At 36.4% G+C, this 23,146-nt stretch overlaps 2 protein-coding genes and 1 long non-coding RNA gene across 4 annotated transcripts; 2 read left to right on the forward strand and 1 right to left on the reverse strand.

Annotated features, from left to right (window-relative positions):
* LOC132061178 (uncharacterized) lies at window positions 1-9,615 on the reverse strand. The gene is made up of 3 exons (XM_059454035.1): window positions 9,083-9,615; window positions 8,679-9,001; window positions 1-367 (listed from the first exon to the last, which is right to left on the reverse strand). Exons 1-3 carry the CDS (start codon window positions 9,491-9,493, stop codon window positions 1-3), a joined length of 1,101 nt encoding a protein of 366 aa, XP_059310018.1. The 5' UTR covers window positions 9,494-9,615.
* Window positions 9,616-11,741: 2,126 nt separating this feature from the next.
* On the forward strand, window positions 11,742-14,390 carry LOC132059443 (pentatricopeptide repeat-containing protein At2g22070). Its single transcript, XM_059452066.1, has one exon. It carries the CDS (start codon window positions 11,907-11,909, stop codon window positions 14,262-14,264), a length of 2,358 nt encoding a protein of 785 aa, XP_059308049.1. The 5' UTR covers window positions 11,742-11,906; the 3' UTR covers window positions 14,265-14,390.
* A 1,214-nt stretch (window positions 14,391-15,604) lies between these two features.
* On the forward strand, window positions 15,605-17,444 carry LOC132059444 (uncharacterized). Of its 2 annotated transcripts, none has more exons than XR_009415567.1 (3): window positions 15,605-15,674; window positions 16,330-16,656; window positions 16,751-17,444. It is a non-coding gene; the product is annotated as an uncharacterized LOC132059444 (long non-coding RNA). The 2 variants fall into 2 exon arrangements; XR_009415568.1 differs by having other exon boundaries at window positions 15,626-15,674; window positions 16,338-16,656.
* The last annotated feature ends 5,702 nt before the right edge of the window (window positions 17,445-23,146 follow it).

Here is a 23,146-nt window from a genome sequence, read left to right on the forward strand (position 1 = left end):
CTAACAAGCAACATACTTAACTAACAAAAAAAAATTGGCCTTGTCATATCTAATTCTTATACTTGGCAGTCGCATTCTATCCAAAACGTAAGGACATTTAGCACCGCTTGGTAAATGTTCAAGCCTGTGATATAGAGAAGGCTGATCCAATTTAGTAGCCAGTTTAGCAGGATAATCTGCCACCTTATTTGCTTCTCTATAACAGTGTGAAGATGTGAAGTCAGCAGTGTTAATAATGTTAGCAGTTTCCTCTACAATGTCCTTCCAGTATGTGTTACTGTGGTTTTGTGATTCATCATATTGACAATAAGAAAAGAATCCATTACAATGGTGCTCTGCTTTGAGCCACTGTTCTTGAGCCACTGTTCTACATATTTAGCAGTCATAATTGCGGGACTTATTCAGATCTTATCATTGTAAAGAGTGCTGAAAAATTGGAAGATATGTTCTTAGATGTACTCTTTATGGAGAATGAAAGTGATATGATCTAAAAATAGTTGTCTCAAATTATTCGTCATTTTAAAAGTATAAGACGAAATTGAGATAATAGTCAAAATACCCCCCAACGTTTGACCAAAATGCCAACTACACACCGAACTCATGTGCGGGGGTCCTATTACCCCCCAGACAAATTTTTTCGCAGTGTAAAATGGCCACTGGCCGATTGGCGATCCAATCTATGCCAACCCCCAAATATTAAATGGCGGTTGTCCACACGCGCCTGGCCCGCGTGCCACGTGTTTAATTTTGCCCCATTTTTTATTAATTTCCCCCTTCCTCCATCCATCTACTCTTCTTCTTCAAAAAAAAAAAAAATCTCTCAATTTTCCATACTCCATTTTTATTAAGGATATGAAAACCCATACCCAATTCTCCTTCATCTTCATCAACATTATCATCATCATCATCATCATCTTCACTAGGAGTTGAAAAAAAAAATCACACCAACTTGCTCAAATCTAATCCAAACAAACCCAAATGTGAAAGGAAGCTTCCTAACACCAAATAGAACAAAGTTCATCCATTAATTTGATTAAACAATGGGCAATTCGCAGAACTTGTTCTTTTTGGGTGGTCTTTAAATTTTGCCCCTCATATTTGCGTCTTTTTTAAATTTTGCCCTTCATATTTGTGGTCTTTAAGTTTTGCCCTTAGCTTGGATACACGAGGTTTGGGTTCGAACCCCCGCTCAAGCATAAAATAAAGAAATAATTTCGCAAGGCGGGGGTGGAGGGGAGTGTACGCCCCCCGCATAACTTCCTTAAGGAAAAACTAAAGTTATGCCGAGGGGGCATAACTTTTCCTCAAGACATAGTTTAGTTATGCCTTATGGAGCAAAACTTTTCCTTAAGGAACTATGCCTTATAGGGCATTTTTAATTAAGGCATAACCAAAAGTATGCCTTAACTAAAAGTATGCCTTAACTAAAAGTGTGACTTGAAAAGTTTAAAAAAAAAAAAAAAAGTCTCAAGGCAAAGTTCCGCCCTCCCAAGATAACTTCCTTAAGGAAAACTAAAGTTATGCCGGAGGGGGTATAATTTAGTTTTGCCTTATGGGCAAAACTTTTCCTTAAGGAATTATGCCTTATGGGGCGGACTTTTAATTAAGGCATAACCAAAAGTATGCCTTAAAAAAAAAAAAAAAAAAAAAAAAATGTCTCAAGGCAAAGTCTGCGGCTCTCCGCATAACTTCCTTAAGGAAAAACTAAAGTTATGCCGGAGGGGGCATAACTTTTCCTCAAGGTATAATTTAGTTTTGCCTTATGGGGTAAAAAATTTTCTTAAGGAACTATGCCTTATGGGGCATACTTTTAATTAAGGCATAACCAAAAGTATGCCTTAACTAAAAGTGTGCCTTTAAAAGTTAAAAAAAAAAAAAAAAAAAAAATTCTCAAGGCAAAGTCTGCCCTCCGGCATAACTTCCTTAAGGAAAAACTAAAGTTATGCGGAGGGCATAACTTTTCCTCAAGGCATAATTTAGTTTTGCCTTATGGGGCAAATTTTTTTCTTAAGGAACTATGCCTTATGGGGATACTTTTAATTAAGGCATAACCAAAATTTTGCCTTAACTAAAATTGTGCCTTTAAAATTTAAAAAAAAAAAAAAAAAAAAAAAAAATTCTCAAGGCAAAGTGCCATCCCTCCCAAGATAACTTCCTTAAGGAAAACTAAAGTTATCAGGGGGCATAACTTTTCCTCAAGGCATAATTTAGTTTTGCCTTATGGGGTAAAATTTTTCTTAAGGAACTATACCTTATGGGGCATACTTTTAATTAAGGCATAACCAAAAGTATGCCTTAACTAAAAGTGTGCCTTTAAAAGTTAAAAAAAAAAAAAAAAAAATTCTCAAGGCAAAGTCTGCCCCCTAAGATAACTTCCTTAAGGAAAAACTAAAGTTATGCCGGAGGGGCATAACTTTCCTCAAGGCATAATTTAGTTTTGCCTTATGGGCAAAATTTTTCCTTAAGGAACTATGCCTTACGGGGTATACTTTTAATTAAGGCATAACCAAAAGTATGCCTTAACTAAAAAGTGTGCCTGAAAAGTTAAAAAAAAAAAAAAAAAAAAATGTCTCAAGGCAAAGTCCGCCCTCCCAAGATAATTTAGAATTTAGAGAAACCCATTTAGTGTTCTTCATAGCTTTCTCCAAATTCTTAGCAATGGAGTTTAATTTTCTCCCCAAATCAACTCAAAGAATTAGTGCTTAAATAACTCCAACCAAGCAACAAGTAGCAACTCCAAACAAGCAACTTCCAATCAGATTTTCTTTAACAAGATTAGATTTTTCATCCTTATTTTTTTCCGCATTTTTCCTTTTTCTTTCTTGATTTTTCATTTTTTTCTTCAGATTTTCGTTTATGGTGGAAAGTTGTTCTTTAACAAGTTGTTCGGAATCATATGTGGATTTTCTTCGGAGATTTTCGTTTATAATGGATATTATTTTGACAACAAAAAATGGGGATGGATATTAAATAGGGTGAAGATGAAGATGAAGTAGCCTAAAAATGGAGGGAGTTCAAATTTTATCTACTTGGCATCATATGTGGCGGCTTAGTTGGCGTCAAAACGGTCGAGATGCATTTTTAAAGGCCATCACGCGCCACTTTGAAGGTGTATTCACGCTCTCGCCACATCGGCAAAAAAAAGGGCCATTTTACTCGAAAAAATTTGTCCGGGGGGTAATAGGACCCCCGCAAAGGTTCGGTGTGTAGTTGACATTTTGGTCAAACGTTGGGGGGTATTTTGACTATTATCCCAGACGAAATTCATTATTCTTTTTTCACTTGAAGATTACAAACACCTGAATTGTGGAGAGATGACATATAGATAAAGTAAATATTAAATGAAGAGAGATTATATATTTTAAACATAAATAAGAATAAAATAGTTAAAACCATTCCTAATTACTCTCTCCATTCCATAATAAGTGTCACCTTAGCTAAAAAAATTTATCCCATAATAAGTGTCACCTTATATTAAGAAATCAAGACACAATTGACAAGTTTTTTCCAACTCTACTCTTAGATAAAAACTGATAAGTTAAAGTAATATCTAAATGATGATTGGAAAAGCCATACAGTAACTTGTTATTGTTGGATTCCCAATGTCTAAAGGACTACTACCTGTAAATGCTCTAATCAAGTGGAAAAATATTTATTTTTATTATATAGGGGTAATTTAGTAAATTTCACATTGCATTATGAATTTTTTAATATGCGTGTTTTTAGCTAAGTTGATACTTATTATGGGATAGAGAGAGTAATATTTTCTTAAAGGGCGTATAAGAGAAAAACACGACAGATAATTTGGGACGGGAGCACTTAAACTAGGGAGAATCGAGATAATAGTCAAAAATACTTCAACGTTCCACGACCAAAATGCCAACTACACACCTAACCTTTTACGTTGACCTATTACCCCCACGAAATTTTTTTTCGGTGTTAAAATGCCCCTTTTTTGCCGATGTGGACAAGAGCGTGAATACACGCCGGTGGCGCGTTATAACCTTTAAAAAGAGCATGTGACGTGTTTTGGAGTCGCTAACTCGGATCGCCATACGTAGATGCCATGTAGATTAATTTGAACTCCTCCATTTTTACACCCACCCGCTACTTCATCTTCTTCTTCACCCATTTAATACCCATCTCCATTTTTTTGTCAAAAAGGCAAACGGCTCCATAACTTCAACCACTCCAATCGTTATACCTAAAAATCAACACCTTAATCGCTCCAATCGTTGGAAAGAGGTTCGTTAGCTAGGGTTTATTTCTCATTTATTTCTCTTTAAATTTTCGTTCATGTGAAATTTATTGTTTTAAATTTCTTGAGTGATTCTTGCTCATATTTAGTCATTTTTCATTTCTTAGGGTTTGTTATGGAAAAAATTGACCCTGGTCGATTGTGTATGGATGAGAGTGATCCTATGCTTAGAACCGTGGTCCAATGTCAACACGGGAATTTGTTGCAAATGCAAACTTTCGGTCTAAAAACAACCCGGAAGAAGATCGGTCTTGTCCCTATTTATAGTATGGTCTTGCTCCCATTTTTTGATTTATTGAAAAATTAAATTTGTAAAATTATGCTCGTTTTGCTATTTTTCGAGCTTCAAAAATGCAAGTTTTTTCGGCGGAGGACGGAGATGAAGTTGATCCAAGATCAAAATTTATCCTCCCAAAATTGGTTAACAAAATTAGAGATTTAGAGAAGGAATTGGTGCAATATCGGAGTTTGAAGATGGAATTGGATGAGATCACTACTAACGATAATAATTCGGTTAGTGTTGACATGGGTTTGGTCGAGGTTGATGGACCAAAAAAGAAGACACAAGGAAGACTAAAGGGGTAGTTCCATAGAATTTCATTTTTTTGTTTGTTGCTTGTGTTGTTGTTGTGTTCATAAGTTTTGTATTCCGTAGTGGCAATTCAAACAATGGAAAAAAATCAAATTGCCATAGATAGTGGTAGTGGTGGTAGTGTCTCGGCTATGTTATGTTTTGTTTGCCTTTTTGTTATGGCAAATTTTCTAACATATACATCTATTTTATCATGTATGAATGAAGAAGTTTGATGTTAAGGTGTTTTGAAGTATTTATCCGAAATTAAAATTAAAATCAAAATCACATCCACATAACATTAATCATTGTCTTAATCAAAATAGGTAGCATACATGGACATGTTAAACATAGACAATTGAATAATAGAGATCTACTAATCAATATTTATGATCTCTATCTCTTTTTTAAATACATTTAAATCCTATGCCATCTCCACACTCACATTTACACACCCAAATCTCTAGTGTGTCTCCCCTTTCAAACTCTTGAATCTATAAATGCCTTCCACCCTTGGCATAAACGAGCTTTTTTCCCAATTCTCCTAACGTCATCTTGTGAACGGTGTCATCTTGATACTTTAACACGGCATCGCGTTGTTGTCGTTGGAAAAATGTCATGATGTTCATGTGGAAGTATCTTCAATGAACAAAAAGAAAGTTTACATCGTCGGTTTTACGTAAATCAAATAATAATAACAAATATAAAAAAACTTACAAAATCACTTCGGTTTGCATGCAAGTAACGGGTTAATTCTTTTCACAAAGAAAGCTTTTAGCATCTTCTTTTGGTATGATGTAGATGTTATATGTTGTTGTGTTTGTTGTGCTTCGCTTTCGGTGCACTAGTTGTTGTGTTTGTTGTGCTACTTCGGTTACTTGCGTTATGTTGTTGTTGTAGTTTAGTGTGGTGAATGTGTGATATGGTGTGTGTGTGTATTGTGTTATATAGATGGTTTGAACATTTTTTTGCACGGATTGCCCTTCGTCAGTGGTCTTTAAATTTTGCCACTCAAATTGTGGTCTTTAAATTTTGCCCTTCATATTGTGGTCTTTAAATTTTGCCTTTGCTTGGAAAGATGACTAATACATGAAATTCTGGTTTTGAACCCGCGTCAAAGCATAAAAAAAAAAAAATAATTTAGTTAGGCGCTAGGGGAGTGTATCAAAGATCGACTGTCTGATCTTTAAGAAAAGTTAAAGTTATGCCGATCAGAGGCATAACAAAATCTGCCCCTCGAAGTAAAATGCCCCACGCCCCCTCCCGTGACTTTTAGTTAAACATAACAAAAAGAGTCTCTTGGGCAGGCATAAAAATTTAAACTTTGCCTTATAAAACAAACTTTTTTGGTTGAAGTCATCAACGATTTGCTAATCTCAGCATATTCAAAATCAATTTGTATCTGATGGACATTGGTTGTAGCATAATACTTTTTCCATGTAACCCGCTATGCCCCCATCGGCATTGTGAAGGAATTATGAGCATATGGGACTAGGCATACTTATGCATTGCGGCGTACTTGACATAGCTTGCCCGCATAACTTTGATAATTCCTTGATAAGTTCATGTGCCCATCTTGGGCATAAAAGTTTGCCCATTAAAAGTATGCCCCCATCGGCATAAACTTGTTAAGCAGATTTACCAAACTTATCTGGAAGTGAATACTTACGCTTATGGCAAACTTTGCCTTGAAGCATATATGTATTTTCAAGCATATATACCAAAGTTACATGGAAAGTATTATGCTACAACCAAATGTCCATCCCAAATTCACACTTTACCGGCAATACAAGGTAGATTAGCTAGCTGTTGATAAACTGACAAAAAAAAGTTTGCCTTATAAGGCAAAGTTTAAATTTTATATGCCCTCCTCGTGATTTTTAGTTATGTTTAACTAAAGTGCACTCCCGCGTACTGCCTTGAGGGGTATTTTTAGTTATGCCGGATCCGGCATAATTTAATCTTTTCTAAAGATTATCTTGATCCCAAGATACCCTACAAAGGGCAAAATTTAAGACCACAAATATGAAGGGCAAAAATTTAAAGACCCAAATTTGAGTGGCAAAATTTAAAGACCACCTGACGAAGGGCAATCGGTGCAAAAAATGTATTTAATGGTCATGACCATGTTGGATTTAGTGCCGTTAACGGTCCTTGACCATGTCGTATTTAGTGCCTTTAATCGTCTTTGTTGACGTATTAAATTCATGCCTTATTTAATTTTGTACACGTTTAACAAAATATGTCAAGTCAAAATGGAATTGGAACACGTTAAACTTGTTATGATGTATTAGCGTTGTTTTTGATTAAACGAACAAGACAAAATACTAAAATGTTGTTTTGATTAAACGAACAAGACAAAATACTAATATGTTGTTTTGATTAAACGAACAAGACAAAAATACTAAAATGTCAATCCATAAATGTGTACATTGAAGAAGCTCAGGACATTTTCATCATAATTTTATTTTTCCATGGTCGTTGGGATCGTAAAGTGCTTTCTTGGCTTGGGTTTGCCGATTTACCTCTACCTTTTGTCATTTTCTCCGTATCTCTTGTAGTTTCCTGGTTGTGATTGCTTCATTGCCTCTCCATTTCAGCTTACTATTTGCACTTGGCTTGTAGCCAATGTCATCAAGCAGTAACTTCTTATCCGGGGGTCACCTTGCTTTACTAGTTGACACAATCTCCGCTCGCTCATATGCCAGTCGTCTACGCAAATTATACCAAGGAGTTAGTAATGGAAACAACACATAAAATAACACTTAGTAATGGAAACAACACATAAAAGAACAACCTCAGTGTATTAAGGCACTCACATTAATCAAGCTAACCCATTTTCTCGCTCGAAAACACCCATTCCCATTACTCTAAAGCCTTTATACGGTGCACTAGTGCCACTTCCTCTTCCTCTTTTAGCAAAGTGGGTCGTGCACTAGTTGTCAGCAGGGGATGAACATGAAGCATGAACTTACCGTCGGGCAGATTATTTCCTCTTTTGCTGCGCTTTTCCTAGGTTCTCTCTTTGGCCTCTTTTGTCAACAGTACTAGTTTGTTGGTGGTTTCTTTGGTCTCCCCATGACCTTGCTTGAAGATGGTGGTTGTGATGTGTTGGCCCTTCCACCGTTAGAGCTTGTCAGTCCGTCCATGCCGCCGAGTCTTTTTTTGACACCCTCTCACAGCGTCTCTATTATGGCTGCTTGCTACAAGTCATGGCCATTCCGGGCCTTGGCATCTTCCCGCACTTCGAATTTCACTCGCCCTTCCTTTCCGGTCTTTTTGAGGCTTACTCGTGCATGCTTTTATGTCCGTGGAGCCACACTAGGCGGGTAGAGACAAAGCACATTTCCATGTTTCAGTGACCGGGTTGAAGAACATGCCTATATGTTCTTACGTAAGTCTCTTTGCTATAGCAACGGTCAATGTGAGCTGCCGGGATCATACCTTTTGAACCGAATCGTTGGCAAAGTGTTACGTGCACAGGATGCCTTTTAGTCGCCACACCTTGCCACCGCATCGCCTTTAGAAATATCCTCCGCTAGTGTTGATATAGTCCTTCCTAATTTCAAAACCACAAGAACTCCATTAAACTCAATGTTACATTGCATTGAAAGTGTAGATTTTCCTCTAACACCTTCGTACACACGGGAGAGTAGTTACATTTCCAAGTGTTTACAAACTCCCTTAATGTTCCAATCCTTGCCATCATTTTCACCCTAATCTCGCCTCAAGCATTGTTATTATAGTTTTGTGCGCTACCAAATTGCTAATAAACAAACAAATCATATTGTTATATCACAAACGGTTGTCAAAAGGAGCAACAGCAAGGTAAATATGCATTACTCATACCTGGCAGCCATGATCCAAGCATTAAAACACTCAGCCATATTGTTATCTACAGAATCTACTTTTACATTAGTGTTGAAGTAGACCTTACACCAATAATTTATGTTGTAATACATCAGTTTGTCCATCATTTTCGTTGGACCAAGCAACTTCATCTGCTCAATATTTCTCCTTAGTTGAGACTCAAAGGTGCTTTTGGCAATTCTCCAAAACTGCTGTCTTCTTTGTAGCCCTCTCCAGTCTTTGCTAAAGTTAGCTAAGATGTGCCTAGCACACTTTCTGTGTTCAACAACAGGTAAAAGATCTTGAATAGCAACAAATAGTCCCTGAAATAGTAGCAGTTAGTATAGATGAAAACACATGACTTTTCATGAAAAAAAATTGCAACAAATCTCTAGTGTACATACCTTCTGCATATCTGTTATCAATGTTAAATGTGTCCCATCTCCAAGTGCCAAATCTTCCTTCAAAATTCTGATAAACCAAGTCCAAGTGCTCTTGTTTTCATACTCCACCACAGCCCATGCCAGAGGCAACATTTGGTTATTACCATCTTTACACACAGCTACCAACAACTGTCCTCTACAAACCCCTTTCAGAAAACAACCATCTAAACCAATACATTTTCTACAGTGCTGAAATGCTTTCTTCAAAGCATCAAAACAGATATAAAAGCTTTGAAAAACAGGCCTACTATCAGCATTTGGTTCAACAACTTTAACTACACAAGTGGAACCAGGATTAGTCCTTAACAATTCATCCCTGTAGTCAAGGATTTTTCCAAACTCCTGAATGTGATCTCCCATGATTTCTTTCATTTCTTTTTTCTTGCTCTTCTAATCGTGGTCTTACCAACATGAAGATTAAACTTTGTCCTAATTAGCTCTTGCAATTGAACAACTTTAATGTTTGGCTGCTCAGTTATTCTCTTTCTATAAGTCTCGACAATAAACTTGGCATTACACAAGTAGTTTCTGCTAGTTTGGAGGCAAGTATGCTTTGGAATGTAAGTTTTAATTTGGAAATCATCTGTGGTTTTATCAAGCCTAGCATACAATAACCATGGACAACCATCCTTGCACCTCACCCTAACCCTTGTAGGCTCATTCACCCACTTTTCTACTTTAACCCTTTTCCTAACAAAGATATTTTGTTATATCGCTCTCCTAAACTCATCAACATCTTTAAAGACCATACCCAACCGCATATACAATCCTTTCTTTGGGGTCTGTGAATGATTTTGTTCTTATCATTCTTCCTTCTTGTAAACCTTTGTCTTCGCGTATTTACCCCAACAAATTCAATGTCCTCTTCATCATCCCAACCCTCATCCTCATCTATTTCAAAGCTATCATCACCGTAACTATCAATGTAAGGTTCATCACCTCCTAACCTACCCTCAAGACTAACCTTACCTATTCTAGTTTCATCAAATCTCTAGATCCACACCGGGCCTGACTCACTGGAACCTCTTCACGTTTTGCCCTCTCACTTCTTTTTCTCCTTCCGAAATTCAATCCTCCTTTCAAATTTCCTCAACTCTCTTACCTCATCACCTCATCACTTGCATATTCATCCTCACCTTCCCCTTCTATGTCATCTACATTGTTCACTATCATCGCAGAGAAATCGTAACCCTCATCTAAGGAATCGATCCAACCGGACCTACATCTTTAAGATCTTCATGCTAACAACGTGGTAGAAGAAGGTCCCGCGTATTTCTAGAAAGAGTACAAGACAAGGAAAAGAGAGGAATGGGGTGTTGTTTCTTCGGTGAGCAACAAACAGTGGATAGGTAGAAGGTGTTTTTTCGAACAGTAAAAATTAAGTAAAAAGAGAATGGGGGGTGTGTTTTCGGGCAGAAAGCATGTATATGAGAGGAGAGGTGTTTTTTCACAAGTTCGAGTAGAAAAGGACAAAGGTGCATTAGGACAATTTAAGGGCCTCAACAACCCTTTCATTACTACATCTTTCATCGCCCCCTATGTCATCACCTCTTTATTAAAAAGGGAACAAGATTCCTCCCTATCCTCATGACTAACATATTCTAATAAAGGTGGGTCAACAACCTGCCTATCAACCATAGGCATGAAAAACCTCCACGTTGTCACCATCATTCAAACCCACAGCCATATTTAAAATAACCTCATCACTATCAACATCTACCAAAATGCCACAATGCAGGTGGCTTAATACTGAATGCCGCAAGTAGGTATCCTAATTCTTTAATAAAGTCTCTCAACTCAAAAAAAGACAACATATCAACATCGACATTGAATATATCAAGAATCCCCCCCACCTTCATATATCGCTCCCCATTATTTTTAAGTGTAACACACCTCCATGGCAGGTACCATCTTAAGGTTACATACACAAAATCACCTACGTACTACCTAAATACTACAAAAATAAAAAAACAAAGAATACCAAGTAATTCAACTTAATGTCAAACTAATCAAAAAATGATAATAATATGCACAGAATCGAAAACCCTAGACTACACGCTTTTTGAAAAAAAAATCAAACAATATGCACAATATGATAATAAAATGTATGTCGATTACAGCTAGGGAACTATGAAAATTTGTTTTTATAGTCCATTTCAAACAATATGCACAAAATCCTAGTATCATTTTTTTTTTTGAAAGAAAAAAAAATGTAAGGAAACTAACCTTTCCTAGAACAACAATGAAGAATGAATCTAGAACAAAGAAACGAAAATATGTATTTTAGAAAATGAAACAAAGATCGGGGAAAATGGTGTTTATCGTGAAATTATTGGTAGGTTTTTGTGAATAAGAGAATTGGGATGGTGTTTAATTTTATGGCACAATGGTCGTGGTTCCGGTCAAAAATGGCCGAAATTAAATATGTGACACGCGGGGCGCGCGTGCCAGGACAAGCGCCATTTAATAATTTGCCGCAGATATCGAACGCACATCAAGAAAAAGTGGCATTTTAATACTGAAAAAAAAATTTTGTGGTGTGCACATAGCCCAACGCAAAGGTTAAAATACAGAATGAGATTTGTCAAACGTCACATATTTTGACTATTATCTCAGGGAGAATCTAACAATTGTCTCTCACTAAAAGGCCATACATCTTTTCCCGCCAGTTCTGCCTTGTTTTAAACTTCATAAAATCTCTTTGAAAATTCTTTAAAAATCTAAAAATTGTTTGAAACTAATGATAAACAAAACCTAAATTGCATAATTATTTCATAATCTTCAAATGAATCACCAAAACTCACAATCCTTTGGTTCTCAGTCACATTTTTATGTATCACTTCTCCAAGATAGCCTTAAATCAAAAGACCCATTTGCCATAAAGTTAATCCATAGCCGTATAATTAAATCTGGTGTCCATGTTGGTGTTTTTATGATGAATAATCTCATTAATGGGTATGTGAAAACCGGGTTTTTATCGTATGCTCGTAAAGTGTTTGATGAAATGCCTGTGAGAGATACTTCTTCTTGGAATACACTTCTATCTGGGTATTCAAGAAAAGGTGAAATTATCGAAGCGCGTTCGATATTTAACGAAATGCCTTATCGGGATTCTGTTTCTTGGACTACTATGATTGTTGGGCACAATTTCGTTGGTCGTTTTAAGGTTGCAATTCAGATGTTTCTTGAGATGGTTGCATTGAATGTTTTACCGACACAGTACACGTTTACGAGTGTTCTTGCCTCTTGTGCTGCAATTAGAGCGTTACACGAGGGACAAAAAGTTCACTCCTTTGTTGTTAAATTTGGGTTGTGTAGTTATGTTTCTGTGGCGAATTCTTTGTTGAATATGTATGCCAAGTCAGGGGATACAATTGCAGCTCGAATCGTTTTTGACAGGATAGCAGTGAAGAACACCTCGAGCTGGAATTCATTGATCTCGCTGTATATGCAGACTGGTCAGGTGGATTTAGCATTGGCACAATTTGAGCAAATGAATGAGCGTGACATAGTTTCGTGGAACTCAATGGTTACAGGCTATAATCAGCACGGCTTTGACGTTCTATCTCTTAATATGTTTTCTAGAATGCTTAAAGAATCTTCATTGGAACCTGATAGATATACTTTAGCCAGTGCTTTATCAGCTTGTGCTAATCTTGGGGAATTAAATGTAGGAAAACAAATCCATGCTCATCTTATCAGAACTGAATTTGACACGTCAGGAGCTGTTGGGAATTCTTTGATTTGCATGTATTCTCGATGTGGTAGCGTAGACATTGCTCGAAAGATTTTAGAGAAAAATAGAGAGTCCGGTCTAAATGTAATTGCATTTACAGCATTACTGGATGGGTACATAAAGCTTGGTGATATAAGTCCAGCAAGGAAGATTTTTGACTCATTGAAGGACCGTGATGTAGTTGTCTGGACGGCCATGATTGTTGGTTATGTTCAAAATGGCCTTAATGATGATGCGATGGCACTCTTTAGGTTAATGGTTAAAGAAGGGCCAGACCCCAATAATTATACTCTAGCAGCAATGTTAAGTGTGTGTTCAAGCGTCGCATCCTTAAATCATGGTAAACAAATCCATTCAGCAGCCATTAAGGCAGGGGAAGCGTTATCAGTTTCTGTTAGCAATGCCCTGATTACTATGTATGCCAAGGCAGGAAATATCAGCTGTGCGACGAGAGTATTTGATTTGATACACCTGAACAGAGACACGGTCTCTTGGACGTCCATGATATTGGCTTTAGCTCTGCATGGACTTGGAGCTGAAGCCATACAATTGTTTGAGAATATGCTTGCACTTGGAATGAAGCCTGATCATATAACGTATGTTGGTGTTCTTGCTGCTTGCACACATGTAGGATTGGTTGCTCAAGGCCGTAGGTATTACAAAATGATGAAAGAGATGCATGGAATTGAACCCACATCAAGCCATTGTGCTTGCATGATTGATCTCTTTGGTCGTGCTGGATTGCTAGAAGAAGCACAAGACTTCATAAAAAATATGCCAATCGAACCAGATGTGATTGCATGGGGTTCACTTTTAGCATCTTGTAGAGTTCACAAAAAGGTGGAGCTAGCAAAAGTTGCAGCTGACAGATTGCTTTCAATTGATCCTGAAAACAGTGGGGCCTACTCAGCACTTGCTAATGTGTATGCTGCTTGTGGAAAATGGGAGGAAGCTGCTAAGATCAGAAAATCAATGAAGGATAGACAGGTCAAGAAAGAACAAGGATTTAGCTGGATTCAAATAAAAAACGTAACCCATGTCTTTGGGGTAGAAGACGCGCTTCATCCGCAGAGAGATGCTATTTACAAGACAATGGAAAAAATCTGGAAAGATATAAAAAAGATGGGATTCGTTCCAGACACCGAATCAGTTCTGCATGATCTTGACTACGAGGTGAAAGAGCAGATTCTTAGACATCATAGTGAGAAGCTTGCAATTGCATTTGGGTTAATAAATACCCCGGAGAACACTACTTTAAGGATCATGAAGAACCTTCGAGTTTGTAATGACTGTCACTCGGCAATCAAATTTATCTCCAAACTTGTAGGGAGAGAAATTATTGTGAGGGATGCCACACGTTTTCACCATTTCAAAGGGGGTGTCTGCTCTTGTCATGATTATTGGTAGGTTGTGCACCGAATTTATCTAAAATTCCACATCAGAGCTGCTGGAGAAAAGTAAAAGAAAAAATCTATGATGCTGGAGGCTACTAAATGACACATGGAATCTGAGTTTGCGAAACCCATACATCAAGGTAAATTTACTATGTATGAAGTATGCGCTCAGTGATGGTGGCGTTGTATAGCTTTATCATCCTGTAAGTAGCTCCTCAGAGTGAGCTCTGTGCTATACTGTTGATGAATCATGAGGTCTGACCTCTAGTGGTCAAAGTAATGAGTCGAAGATCTACCTTGATGGCTTGATGGTTTTCACTAAAACACATTTCAGGTAAACCGGCTATCCAGTTATAGCATCTAAACAGAAGACTGTATCTTGAGCCGTACTTTGTTAATTTTCTGAAACTGTAACAGACATTTATGTCTTCTGTACTACTCTATTTTATAAGTTTTACTTATTTACATTTGATAAATTCTAAAACAAAGAAAGATCAGATATTTTTGTATGTTCATCATTTACAGACTCAGATGGAATACTACACAACTAATCTATTGGATGAACATACACAACTAATCTATTGGATGAACTATTCTCTCTCCTTCATCTCTCAGTACACCGAGTCAGGTATGCATACAAACTGAATAGCATCTACAGTTTATCCTGTTTCATATTTTTTTTATAATTTTATGTCAAATCACCTCATTTGGTGGCAAACCTGCAACTTTGCCTCACTTGGGAAACATTCTTCCCGGCTTCCTCACAGATTTTGAAATATTTTTACTTGATTATTTTTCCTTTCTCTTTTCCAAACACCAAATATGTCTCCACTGTTATCACTATTAGTGGTATCTTCCTCCTTGCAAAGCTTGTAATCGGCTCCTCACCACAAGTTTCAAGCTGGAGTAGCAAGGCCTTGAACAAGATGAAATTAGATGGGGGCTATTTCCCATGAGAAGTCTTTATTTGATGACGTTTTAAATATGATCAAAGTCCCGTTTCTTCTAGTAAACAATTTAAACAACCAGGTCAAAGTGTACCATACATTTCATGGTCAACTTCATAGGTTTATAGCTCAATTTTCATGGTAATCAAGCTCTTTATCATCTGACGTTGTCATTGCAGATGTAGAAAACATGATTCCACTACGCTGTTGCTCTAGTTTGTGGCTGTATGCAGTGGTGGAGCAGGTCACGTTTCTCAGATGGCTTTACTGACATTTGTCTCATAGTGAGGTAAATTCATCTCTAATAAATGTCGTTTTCAATAGCTGATGGATATTCTCATGCATCAACGGTGATTCAAATTATGGAATAAGAAAGTAATGTAATTTTTTTTATATGAATTAACAATTACAATCATAGGGAAGTGGATGTTGAATCAATAGCATAGACCAGGTTTGAAGAAACTTGATTCACATATGTAAGTCCTTTGCCTATAGGATGATAGGGCAGTTGCATGCCTTGCCTGTTAGCAAAAGGTCAAGATATCAACATATGTGCTTTTGCTTATATCAATACAAGTGTTTAATCCTGAATTTCAGAGAAGCCTTCAAAAACCATATATTTTCCTTCTTTCTGTATGATGCACTCCCATTGTTTTCCTTGTGAATATGTGTGTGCTCAGATTCCAGTCTCGCTTTATCTCTGGCTTGCAATTGTAAATGCTACAATTTATATACTATTGTGTTCCTTTCCTCAGTGTTGCTCTGCTCTTGCCTGTACTAGATGGATTTTTCATAGGTTCTCACTAGATATAGTTGATGCCACATCCGTGGTGGTGGGGATCTCATAATTGACGTATTCTAGTTGCGGAAAAGGGGCAAATATATCCCTATACTTTGTTTTATTGTTGAACTTAATCCCCCGTTATACTTTTTCGTTATACATACCCCTACCGTCCGGTAAAGTTTTACATTTGCCCTTAGTTTGACGGAGGAGACGCGTGGACGACTAGGGGTGGCTTGACCCATCTAGAATTAAAAACACCCGGTTAACCGGGTTTAACCCATACCGAATAAAAAACCCACCCCAATTAAAAAACATAAAACTAAGTTAACGTATCCTTTCCATTTCAGTGGAGAAGAGTAGTTCACTACCTCCATAACTCCATAGCTTCTTCATCTCCAAAACGCAACTGGAAAGCCTCAAAAAGGTTATTTTGTTCACTAAATTTAATTTCTTTAGCTGAGTTTGGCCCTCTTTAATTTGGTTGATTCTAAGTTTTAGGGTTTATATAACTTGGTGAATTTCAATCTCTTTCTTCAAGTTTTAGGGTGTACGAAATGTCAGAGATTAGTGTCTCGTCTGTGAGGACTTGCCATTGCGGGCTAGTTCCTCGACAATTCACTTCAAAAACTCCTTCAAATTGCGGAAGGAAATTTCATAAGTGTGCTAATTGTGATGTAAGTTGTTTTTTTTTTCTTTTCAGTCGCTATATGTTGAAATCTATGTTTATGTTGTTCATAATCATTAGTTAATTTCATTTATTGTTAGTAGAAATCATGCAGTTATTGGAAATGGGACGATGAAGATTTCCCTGATGGTGCGGTGATTGCAATTAACCAAATACGGTTAGAATTGGAAGCGGCAAAAGGGCCGATCAATGCTTTGAATATGACGTTGGATCAAGTATCGAAAGGAATGGTTTGAAGGAAAAAGTGGAAGTTTTGGAGGCCATGAAAAACTTTGAAATTAATAAAGCTATGAAGTTGGAAGAGAAAGTATTGAAGATGAAGATGTCCATTATAATGTTATGTGCGTTAATTGTTGGATTTGCATTTGCAGTGATGACAAAATGAAGCTCATTATTGTGTTTGTATTTTTGTGTGAAAGTAGATTAAGAATGTTTAGTGTGACTAAATTGTTTAGTGTGACTAAATTAAAGTTAGCTTTTGAATGTGTAATGTTTAGTGTTCATTTTAGATGAAGTTATCTTGAATGTGTAATGTTTAGTGTTCTGGTTGAAGTTAGGTTTTGAATGAACTCATTGATCTTTAATGTCAATTTACTCGTGCATATTAACTTGGAATATATTGTTGTGAAATTCGTTTAACTAGATGAGTTTGTGTAGTTGCATATTGTTGTGTAGTTGTATCAAACATATTGGTGAATAAACACTTTAGTTGTAGACATTTTTTGCCAAGAAATGTAGTCCCAAACTAGACATCAAACTGCCCAGAAATATAGTCCCAAACTTAAACTCTTTGTTCTATTATTGTGCAGTATTTCTATTGTATTTGTTCTATTATTGTACCCCATTTTTGTACAGGAAAACATGCCTAACTTCTGGGCAAAAACTGTCCAGTTTGGGACTATATTTATGGGCAGTTTGATGTCTAGTTTGGGACTACATTTCTTGGCAAAAAATGTCTACAACTAAAGTGTTTATGAGTTTAAGTTTGGTGCACTGTTAGTATACAAATTTTTTTACACCATCAGGTAATTTAAAGGTAAATATAGTAACTTTCTTAAGTAATATTGTTTACCTTTTTTCCCCTAATAAAACTACAAATTATGAAAAAATAAATAAAGTTAAAAAGGAAGTTTAATCCTACTTGTAATCTAATCAAAATTATTTTCTTATTTTACGTGTAACCGTTTTATTTCCTTTTCAAACACTCTTAACAATTTTGATTTTTTCATGGAGTTTTGTCAAGATTATTACTGAAGCAATTCTTTCAACTTTTTAAACATGATGAACCATGTAACAAATCATTCCTCAAATGTAAACCTTGGGAGCTTCGGTGGATAGTCCTTATGCATTTTCTAATAATATTCAGATTCTTTTTTTCATTTACAAGCATCTAATTAAGAGTAGTTATTGTACAATTTTAAAATGTCATCATTCTATCCATAGTGCTCTTTAGGTTGTTCCGATGGAATACAAGGAATTAAAATTTTGTTAATATTGATTACTTTAACAATGAAAAGCTAAATTTTCAAGTTAAAGAAGAGATGCTTTCGATGCAATTCAAATGTCATCCTACGACAAAAGTCTTCCATGAATATGAAGAATTAAAGGAGGAATCTGAGGTTTACAGTGGTAAAAGAAGCAAAGAGAGAATAGAGATCGACTGCTTGAAGACGGAGGGTAAATTAAAGAGAGAAAGTGGGAGAGAAAAAATCAGTGTGTAATCTTTAAAACAAAAAAAAAATATATGAAAAAGTTGGTAATTTGCTATAGCAGGTTAATGTTACCTGATAGTGTAGAACAAAATCAAAGGCAATTGAACTACTAAAACACCTTCACCAGAATAAACCCACAGCATTCTCCTTAAAGGATACCTAGAAAGCCTTGACTCATAAGCTATGGCATGCAGGTAGAGCCATACCTAGACCTAACGACCTAGATATTTCATAAAGAGTTATTTCTATTGAGTTACCCTTCTGATATTTCTAGTTTGATTGACCCTTTGGGGACAAAAGAAAGATCCTGTGAAAAGACCCAAGTGTTGGAGCAACAACCGACCCAGTCAATTTCAAAAAAATGAGAAACTGATTCGATTGGTCGCTCCTCTTGCCTTTATCGTTGCGTGCTGGTGTGGCTGCTTCAGTCCTTGCTATTCGAAATCTTAGTGAAATACGGGATAAATCACTAGATTAGTGAAAGAATCCCTGCAAGTTAGCACATTTTTAATGACATCAATTAATCCCTACATTAATGGCTTCAAGTTGGGACATAACACTACAAGAAAGAAGAATTTAACAAATGGTTTCGCAACAATTTTTTATATTGGCAACAACTTAGTTTTATTGTTGGCAAATGATTTTTTTTGTTGCCAAGTTGGGACATATAAATTTAGTATAGTATGTTAAATGCGAAAAATATTTTTTTTGTTGCCAAAATTATTTTTTGTCATGGCAACAAAAATTTTTTGTTGCCAAAAAAAAATTCAAAAGTATGGTTCAAGTATGGTATTGAAGTCAACTAATTATCTAAGTTAAGCATGGTATTTAAGTCAACTAATTACCTAAGTTAAGTAGAATATAATCAGAATTGAAGTCAACTATTTACCTAAGTAGAATATGTACAAAATTGAAGTCAACTAAAGTACTAATTATGGTATTTAAGTCAACTAATTACCTAAATTAAGTCAAATAGTGAAAGAATTCAAGTATGGTATTGAAGTCAACTAAACTAAGTATGGACTAAGGATATGTACAGAATTTAAGACAAGGACATAATTAAAAATAACTAAGGACTTTAATACAAGTATAGTAATGATAGAATTTAAGACAAGTAAAGATAAAGTAAGAAAGGTACCTTCTCAATGTCTGAGATAAATGTAACTTCTTCTCCGATCCCATATTCAGCTCCAATGAACCCTTTAGATGCTTCAGAAACCAGGTCCAACTCCTCTTTGTTTCTTTATCAACAACAACCCATGCTAGAGGATAAAAATGGGTCTGGTTGTCTTGAGCCACTAACAGTCTTTTGCTTTCCTTTTCAGAAAGTACCATCTAGTCCAATAAATGGCCTCAAACCATCTTTGTATCCCACCTTTAGGGCCTGGAAACAAATGTACATTCCAAGGAATTTCCTTTTGCCGTGAAGTAGTGCCTCCTTGGATAAGTTAATAACCACATGCTATCCCTCAAAGCATTGGCATAAGCCTCTAACTTGTTGTAATCATCATTGAAACTGCCTTCAAGCTTCTCCAAGATCATTCTCTTTGCCCTTTTACACTTACCATGAGTAGCATTAAGGTTAAAAGCAGCATGCAAATCATTCCTCATTTCTTTCACTTTATACTTAGGATCATCTTGCAACTTCCTCTTGAAGTAGTGTGCAATGATTAAATAATCAACCCTACTGTTGTCAAACTTATCAGTACAATCATATTTTGTGTTTAATATCTTCACTCTACAGCCCTGCCTGCCCTTGTCCTTGGATATTAGACAAATAAATGGGCAGCCTTTTTCACACCTATATCTCAACCTATTGTTGTCACTCTTCAAAAGCACTAACTCCTGCTTACTAACCGGTGCATACAAGTTCATAAACTTACTAGCCTCAGCTATATCCTTGAAAGACATACCACTATGTATCTCTTTATACTCAATAAGGTGTTCAGTAACTTCTTGTTTTCTTTGTGCCAAAAAGCAACCTATTTGTTTAGAGTCATAGTCCAACTCATCAGGATCAATTTCATCATCATCCTCCCCGTTTTTTCGATGCTACTACCGTCCTAGCGGTGTTGAAGCTACGCTAAGTCTCACTATGGTGGACAATGTTGGGGACAGAAACAATAAGCTCACTCTTCTACAAAATAAATATTGATAACGCTAAACTTAGCACTAACAAGACACAACAGGTGCCTAATTCTAACATCATCTTCAATCTCATAATATTTTTCAGATGGACCAATAATAATTAGTTGTTGAACACCTACAAAACCTAATTTTTCAATGTATTCATCAACTATATCTTTAAAGGACAGAAGGTTTGAGTCATACCCTCTCCAAAGGTGAACATCCTTCTTCGAGTAGAGAACATGTGGCTTAGTTGTTCATTCACCATCATCATATGTTAAAAAATAGCACACAATGGGCCCACTTAAAAAAGAACACAAAATAAATAAATAAAGTATCACAATAAGGCCCCTACTAACTAAAGAATGCATAAAGTTATCATATTTAAGTCTCAACTATCACATTTCAATGCAAAATCAGTCACATGCTATTATGGGGGACCCAATTCAACAATAAAAAAACATCAAATCTACAAATAATACCAAAATAGGAAACCCTAAATCACCAAACATACACTTTATTAGAGCATGACCCCGTAAGTGCAATACCATGTATAAACTCTGACAATACAAAATATTCGGTAATTTGGTCTCCCCTCCCCCCCCCCACCACCCACGCACACACACGCTGTGCCCCCGAACACTTTGATAAATAAAAAATAGTAAAGAAACCCTAACAGATCCAAAAAAGGTAAAGCATGACAATAAACCTAACATTAAAGAGCACATGCATGACAATACAACAATAAATACACAAAATTATGAACTAAAACCAAACATCCTAGGAGAAAAGGCACGAAATCAAGTTAAGGCACAAAAATACAAATCCTAGAAAGCGAAATCAGATTGCAACACAAAACCAACATACTAAAACGCTAAAAACAGTTAATACAACAATCTTTAGTGAAGAAAATTACCTTTTTGAGCTTCAATCGGTCAATGACATGGGTTTTGACAAAGAGTGCAACAGTGATGTAGCAGCCGCTCGTGACCTCTCACTTTCTAGAATGAGAGAATTAACTTAGTTTTAGGTTTTTTATTGGGGTGGGTTTTTAGTCGGGTTATGGGTTAAACTGGATCAACCGGGTATTTTTAATTCTTAGTTGGGTCATGCGATCCTAGTCGTCCACATGTCTCCTCTGTCAAACTAAGGACAAATATAAAACTTTACCAGACGGTAGGGGTATATATAATGAAAAAGTATAACAGGGGATTAAGTTCAACAATAAAACAAAGTAGACGGATATTTTTGGCCCTTTCCGTTCTAGTTGTTGTTCCATTGAGAAAATGGCGTTACTGCATCTAAGACCACAGTCTTCTTCACCTTACTAGCTGATCATCATTGGTCTTGAAATGCTGAAACAAACAGTGCGGTCCCAGCCAAAACTGTCAACAAGGATAATTGACTTCTGTCACCAAAAAGACTACCTTTGTTTTGCTCAAAGGCTCAGATTTCGTGTAGTTTAAAGCAAATGTGTAGACGATAATCAGTGATGTCGAACCGCCTAAATGATTGAAAAGAAGTAAAAAGGCTATTAGAAACAAGGCATGAAGCTGGGTGAGGAATGACTAGTTTATTGGCATGAAATTGAGATGTTACTTTATTCATTCCATTTGTCAAGCACCCAAAAAAAAAAAAAAAAATCCTGTTGTCTCATTTCCAGTTTTCGCGTTTATTTATATTTCTATATTGCTCTTTTAGTTTTCGTATTCAATTACTCTTAACCTGCTTGTTGTTTGACATATATAAACGGTCCTCGTGGTTTAGATTTTTGACGGACAAAGTTTGCCTTTTTCACTTTTAAGGTGCGCCATTGTGTGGCCTTAGTTCAAAGATTCCAGGGACGTTATATTCTCCGAATTTGGCTGGTGAAGGTCTTAAGTGCTGCAGTTTTGGAAGAAAAAAGTCAGAACAATTTCACTTTGAAATGAAAGTTGATTATTCTGCGGCACTATCATATTAATTACTTGAACATTTTCAATCATGTTAAAGACTTGGCTGTGGCAATAGGATGATACTTTGCAACATTGAGGCTGGGTTTGGGAGGATACAGATTGTTTTTGAGCCCTCAGAACATTTTCATGGGGCTGGCAGTTTAATCTCTTTGGATTTTTGACATGCTAAATCTCAATCTGAGAAGTTGATCAGGAATGAGATGAATAAATTTGCTTTCAGGAAATGTTCTCTGATTGTGAAGAGTTCTGGATTCAGACTATAGTGTAAAAGATCATGCTATAGGCAACAAAGATATCAGTCCCGAAGGTGGGCTTCACGCATCTTGGTAGATGACTGATGGTTGGAAGCTATGTTGCTCGGAATCCTCAAAAATGGCGATAGGTGCATGTTGGATCCTCCAAAAGTAGTGCATTTACGAAGATCCGACATGGGTACGACATCAGTTTTGATTTTTGAAGAGTCCAAACAACATAGGTTGGAAGGTCCAATTGGAGGTAGGTACAATTATCAGCTGCAGTTTTTCCCCTTTTTCCCCCTTTTGGAGAAAAAAGAGTTTAGAATTTACATAGGTGCAATTATCAACTGCAATGTATTTTGACAGGAGAGGTGTGAGAGGTTGGCTATGGACGGTTTCAGGAGAGGTAAAGGGAGGCCGAAGAAGTATTGGGAGAGGTGATTAGACAG

This window comes from Lycium ferocissimum, chromosome 6 (genome assembly GCF_029784015.1).
Source record: "Lycium ferocissimum isolate CSIRO_LF1 chromosome 6, AGI_CSIRO_Lferr_CH_V1, whole genome shotgun sequence".
NCBI lineage: Eukaryota > Viridiplantae > Streptophyta > Magnoliopsida > Solanales > Solanaceae > Lycium > Lycium ferocissimum.